The following is a 6000-nucleotide window of genomic DNA, read 5'->3' as shown; positions in this document are numbered from 1 at the left end:
AGATACACATTTTTGAGGTGGGGTCAAGCGGGAACTCAGATATATACGTTTTATGGAAAGGACTCTTGACCTCCTCAGCATGATGTCAAGGACAAGTACTGCTGTGCATACAAAGCAAGCTGGTATAAGCCCATTTTTCTTTAAAACATTATAGAAACTCTTACAAATGGTTCTTAAAATGAAAGATGCTGGAGTTTGACGGTAATACCTGTATTTACTTCTTTTTATTCTGTTCTTGAGCTGCAACGTTTCATGTGCACTGTTCTGAGCAATCCCAACACAGAATGGAAAAACATGTTATTTTTTTCATTTCAAGATAGTTTTAATCAGGTAATTACAGGAAAAAACATTGAAACAGTTTTTATGGTGTTATCTACTACGTCAACTTACAAGGATATGATGTAACAAACCAGTTACAAACTTAAAGACATATATTTACATTATATACTCAAAATAATAAGCTATATTCATATTCTTTAAGCCAACACCTATGGGATGAGTTAATTAAATTATACATCATTTAGTAAACACAAATAGCAGTCGAGGTTTAATGGAAACAATATACGCATGAGGCACTTTGAGGTCATTAGGGTGAAAAGCAAATGGCACCAAGCAAAAGAAGGAAAACCATGTACAGCTTATACTGCAGCTTTAAACATGAAGGCTGCTTTTTCACCAAATGCTTTGATTTCTTTAACGAACCACAACTTTTGTAATTGAGGGAGAGAAACTTTCAGATGAAAAAAAAATCCCCAAATGAAAACTCAACAGCCCCCTCAACCCCTCTTTATATTTGTAAATGCACCAAAGGAAACAAGTTTTATCACCCAGCTGCTGGACTAATAGTACCATAAGGCATCTTTTTAAAGTTCTTGTTTTTGTTGCCAGCCAGTGATCCTAATCTTCATTTTACTAATATGAATGTATAGCTGTACTGGCTGCACATTGTGCCGTAAGCTTGGAAAAGATTTAAAGTCTAATTTAAACCTAGGCATTATTTACACATGTGTTCAGCATTATCCTCCAGGTACACCTGAACAGATTGTTCGGAAGAGAACTCATCTAAAATGAGAATGTTATATTCCAACATGCACAATTAAGGCATTCTTCAAAATACCTTTGCTTCTCTAGAGGAAACTGCATTGATTAAGACTGTTTGAAACATCTCTTCTATAAGCTCTTTAAGAGTTTTATGTCATCATTTTCTGCTGTTTACTAAACAGTTACCATAATAATTGTAGATGATTATTAGATATTGCTTTAACCATGCACACAGCTGTAGGTATACCCTTCACAGCTACTGAATTTCATGTGTAAGAGTACACACCCACCCATGCATACTCACAACTTCATTTGTACCACAAACCAAAGACCAAATTCCCTCTGCGTGAGCATCAAAACTCCATCACTTTGCTGTGGTAAGAACTTTGAGAGGGAAAATTAAAAAAAAAAAAAATAATAATAAAAAATGTTAATAAACGCACTTTTTTATAAGCTCCATGACACAATGAAAAGAATTTTCATTTCATTCCTGGTTCTTAAGCTCCTGTAACAGGCCATCACAACAATTTTAAACCTAAAAAAATATATGGTTAAAGGATTTTTACTTCAGTATTAATAATGAAACTTAAGAAGCACGATGAGCTAAAGCACCCCAGTCAGATTCCAAATGACTATTCTGTAAATTCATGGCTAAAGCATAACCTAATCGCGTACCTTAAACCGTGCACGGATAGCCCGTTAACTGCGATGTCATCAAGAGCTGTGCCTGAAGGCCGCCGAGCTTTCACCCAGTAGATGGTGCCCGAGCGCCGCTCTCACTTAACTTCCCCCACTTTCAAGGGGAAACAATTTTCACGGTAACCGAGGCTTTCAACGAGCGAGGGACGTAGTATTCAGTGACGGTTTCCAAAGGCTCGGGTCCCCTCCAAGCAACACAAAGCTCTGCTGCTACATGCCTGACAAACTGTAGCTCCGATGTTAAGGGCAAGGATTACAGATCGGGGAAGAAATTTCTCTATTTCCAAATGCTTTAGAAAGTTATTTCAGAAGAGATAGAATAAACGTTAATGTGCCGCCAAAACCAGAAGATGTATGGATGCAACAAGCTGTTCTGGAAGGGGTTTGCTGTGTCTATCTTCCACTGCTCATCTCCTAAATGTAACAGTGGGTAAGACCCCTAGCAGAGAAAAAGTACACATGCATGCTACTAAAACCAACCCTTACGGACCTTGGATCTTTGCATTCGTTTGGTCTCTCAAACCAGGCAAGCTGGCTGACACTTGCAGCACAACAGGAACAAGCGAGCATGGGCCCATCCAGTAACCTTTCTTAGATGATACAAGTCTTCAAAGAGAAAAGCAAAAGGTGAAAACATTTTAGCAGCAAAGTGGTTAAATGCAAGGTGAAAATATTAATGCACACATTTAACAAAAATATTAAAGTATATGTGTCATATAAAATACAGTACAGGACCAGGAGTTTCACTATGTTTTATAGTGCTCAGAGGAAACTGCTAAAACTAATTTCTTTCTGAAGTATATATACAATACGATTATATAGCATTTTCTTATACAGCCAGCAAGTTCTTTTCTTAGGTTGTTCATACCTCTCCTGAATTAGGACCCAAGCACTTACAAATATTAAATTCCTCTCATTCACTAGAAAAACATCACCATTTTTTATGAAAGTTGTTTTTAAAGTTAACAGTCTATTCTAGGCAACCAAGTTTAGCTGAAAATGTGTGAAGCATGAAAACCAACCAGAGTAGCAGCTTTCAAATACATAAACAGTAAAACCCAAGACTGCTGCTGCCATGTCATATTCTTGGACTTCAGCCATCCAATCAACTCTTAATACAAAACTAGAAGCTCTTCCATAACTTCTATAGTTATCAAGATATTTGTCATCTTTTTCAATGTGAAATAATACTTTGAAATGATCTATGTACAAAAGGCGGTCAATTCAAGCTGTAATATAAATATAAATGTTTTCTTTTAAAAAGTATTTTACAGAAAGATAGTTATACAGATAGTTATATACATTTGCTCATTTTACTCCTGGGCTATAAAGGAAAATTAAGGGGCCTGATACATGCAGAAAAAAAAATTACACAAAATATACTGAAGAAATGCATGGAAGTGAGAAAAGTAAGTCATGCATTTTTTAAATTAAAATTATTAGGTTCTGTGTTTAATAGCAAGGGTATACTGAAGACGATCGATCAGTCCCACTCCAGCCAAGATGTCAAATAGGCACCTTTGCTAATGAATCATGACGGTTTTTAGTGTTTTACATGTTTTTAACAAGAAGTAAATGTTTCTTACTTCATAACACAGCACAACATGTAATGCTTTTAAAAATTCTCTGCAGGTTAATTGATTAATTCTTACCTGAAAGTTAGACTTACTAAGTACAAAACCACAAGAAATACCATGCGCAATATACCACCATTCATATACATACAGACACACACTCTCTCCAGCCTCCCTCCCCAGCCCCGCCTTCAAATTTCCCCAATTAAGAAGTTCACTCAGTTTTGCCTGGGCTGCAATTTATTTCTCAAGCTAAGTCTTTCGTTGTTCTTTTTGAACAAAACACACAGTCCTTTTGTTCTTGCCCGTTCAAATTAGAAAAAGTTGTGGTTCAAAATAATGAAAACAATTTCACTTTTGTTATTAATCTTTTGTTTTAATCATAGTACTTGATAAACAGCTGAACAGGATCCTAGTTTAACAGAAGGATAAACAAGAACACTGATGACAATTTGTTACAACTGCCTTAATGTACCTTTTGCTTAATGAACATTTGAATATGCAAGAAAGTATTTTTGGAGGACACCCCAAAAGAAAACAACTTGCTGGTTGAACAACAGAAACAACGTCCTTTTTGCTATTATGTTGAAATCAAAGTCGTTTATATATAAAAATAAATGTTATGTTCTAACAAGAACATTTTAGACAATTACATCTGTGCTTAACAAAAAAATATTGGTCACTCAAGACTAGAATAATTAATATTTTAAAGGTTTTTAGATTATCAGAATGCATGGATACAACTCAACACAAACTGTAGCTGAAGGGAACCAGGACTGAAAAATATCAATTTGTCCATCTGGAATAAAAATGCAACTAAATTAACTATTTAAAATACTACCATGGAATGTGACAGTAGATATGGTCCATACCTACTATATCGGAGGGAAGGAAAGTTTAACATGTAATAATTCGTACCTTACACATTTAGTTAAATATAAACATTTGTTATTTATACATAAAGTTGCTTCCAAAAAACTATTAATAAGTGATTTAGTTGCACTTAAAATCAGTTTCATTTCTCATTTGCTGAGTATTAACTTTTCTTAATCTTAAATCAACTGTCACTAGTGCACTTTTAGTTAAAATTTCCCCTCAGATAAGTTTTAATCCTTTTAAAAGAGCCCCCTCACCTAAACCATGAATGTACAAAGTGGCAAAAGTTAATCCCTTTTAGTATAATCATAGTTTATATACTCATTTTATAGCCAATAATAAGAACAGGCTTTCCTTTGCAAAATCTCCTTCACAACTTGCAACAAATGCCACGCACTCAAAGGAAATAGTTAGGCGTGGCTAGCACTTGTAAAATGCCAAGGTCTGACAAGTCTTGTTGCTTCCTCCACATCAAGCATCTCTTACGTGAAAGAAGATTCCCTTCAGCTTGCCAAAAAGCTTCCACAAATCCAAGTTAGATGCTTCCTGGAAACAAAGATTTTTCAGCTCTGTTTGGCACAAGACTGATTCATCCCGCAGCTTTATGCTTTCCTCCACAGCACCCACACACCTCACCACAGTGATGGCATGCTCTCAAGGGGAGGTAGCAGCACATACATGGAGCAATGAACGAGAGTGCCACCAGTGCTAACCAGCGTAAGCAGAACTTGTCATCACTAGTGTCACACGAGCAAGGATCAGAGAAATCTCCTTCAGAGTCTGACATGCAGTGATACAGCATGCTCTCTGCGCAAAGCATGCAACTAACTTGGTAGATACATCTTTTAATAGGATCTGGCGCATCTTGACATTTTCCTCTGCCATTATCTTCATGATTAAACCTTTCCTGGCAGTATATACAGCGGGAACGCTCACCATCCTCTTTTCTTCTTTTTGAGTTTTTAAATTTTGATGAGGAAGGCTGAGTTTTAAATACCACAGAACTCTTTGAGTCTTTTAGGGAATTCAACTTAGTTCCATCCCCACATGGGTATAAATAGTCAGATTTTTTACTGTCTGATTTAGAAAATGGTATATTTGAGTCTGCGTCATCCCTCTCCAGATCATTCTTCCACATGTCAGGATGCCTGTAGTCTGCATAACGACGTATCAAGATGTCACGAGGGTTTATTCTGACAATTTCATCTTCGTCCTGAAAACTAACATGTCTGATTGACTTCAGTGGGACCTGGAATGGCAAAGTAAGAGAAGTTTACTATGGTGAAGTCCCAAATTTATGTCCACCTACAATGTAAATCTTAGATTAGAAAATTAAAAAAATCAAGACTCCTTTCCCTTGCTGTCTGAGGATAAAAAATTCAGCTCTTTTCTCACTACTGCAATTTACAGACTTCCCCACAATAATGAGTCTTTTGCAGTGTATTAGGTCTATGAGCTTTAGTATTCTTTCCTGACTTTTTAGTATCGTGTAAGAGCTTTGGCTACTTTGGTATATGCATAAAGCTTGATGCTGTTCTGTGAATTATGCTCAAAATTAGCGTGTTAACATCTTGAAGCAGAAACTAATTCCACAGATTAATTATGCCTTATGTGCTGATTTCATGTGATGATCTGCTTCTTTAGGACTAACTCCCTGATACATTCACTATTGTGTTATCCAGGGGAAGCTTTCCTTAATTCCTGCTCTAAGTTTTCAAACTCTCTCAAATTTGTAACAAGAGCATGGAATACTGGTTATTTATTGACAAAGCTGTATTCTAGATGAGGATTTTGCCATATGAAGAATAAT

General features: G+C 36.1%; 1 protein-coding gene across 3 annotated transcripts in view; it reads right to left on the bottom strand.

Moving 5' to 3' along the window:
- Window positions 1–1217: 1217 nt before the first annotated feature.
- Window positions 1218–6000, bottom strand: part of SPRED1 (sprouty related EVH1 domain containing 1) — a 61239-nt gene continuing 56456 nt past the window's right edge. For all 3 annotated transcript variants that reach the window (XM_039552177.1, XM_010391532.4, XM_010391524.4), the window contains exon 6: window positions 1218–5439. In XM_039552177.1, coding sequence (XP_039408111.1) covers window positions 4780–5439 — 660 coding nt within the window. In that variant the 3' untranslated portion in view covers window positions 1218–4779. The remainder of the gene's footprint in view (window positions 5440–6000) is intronic.

This window comes from Corvus cornix, chromosome 5 (assembly GCF_000738735.6).
Source record: "Corvus cornix cornix isolate S_Up_H32 chromosome 5, ASM73873v5, whole genome shotgun sequence".
NCBI classification, from domain to species: domain Eukaryota; kingdom Metazoa; phylum Chordata; class Aves; order Passeriformes; family Corvidae; genus Corvus; species Corvus cornix.
Note: the sequence above shows the minus strand (reverse complement) of the source record. Positions and strands in the feature narration are given on the sequence as shown.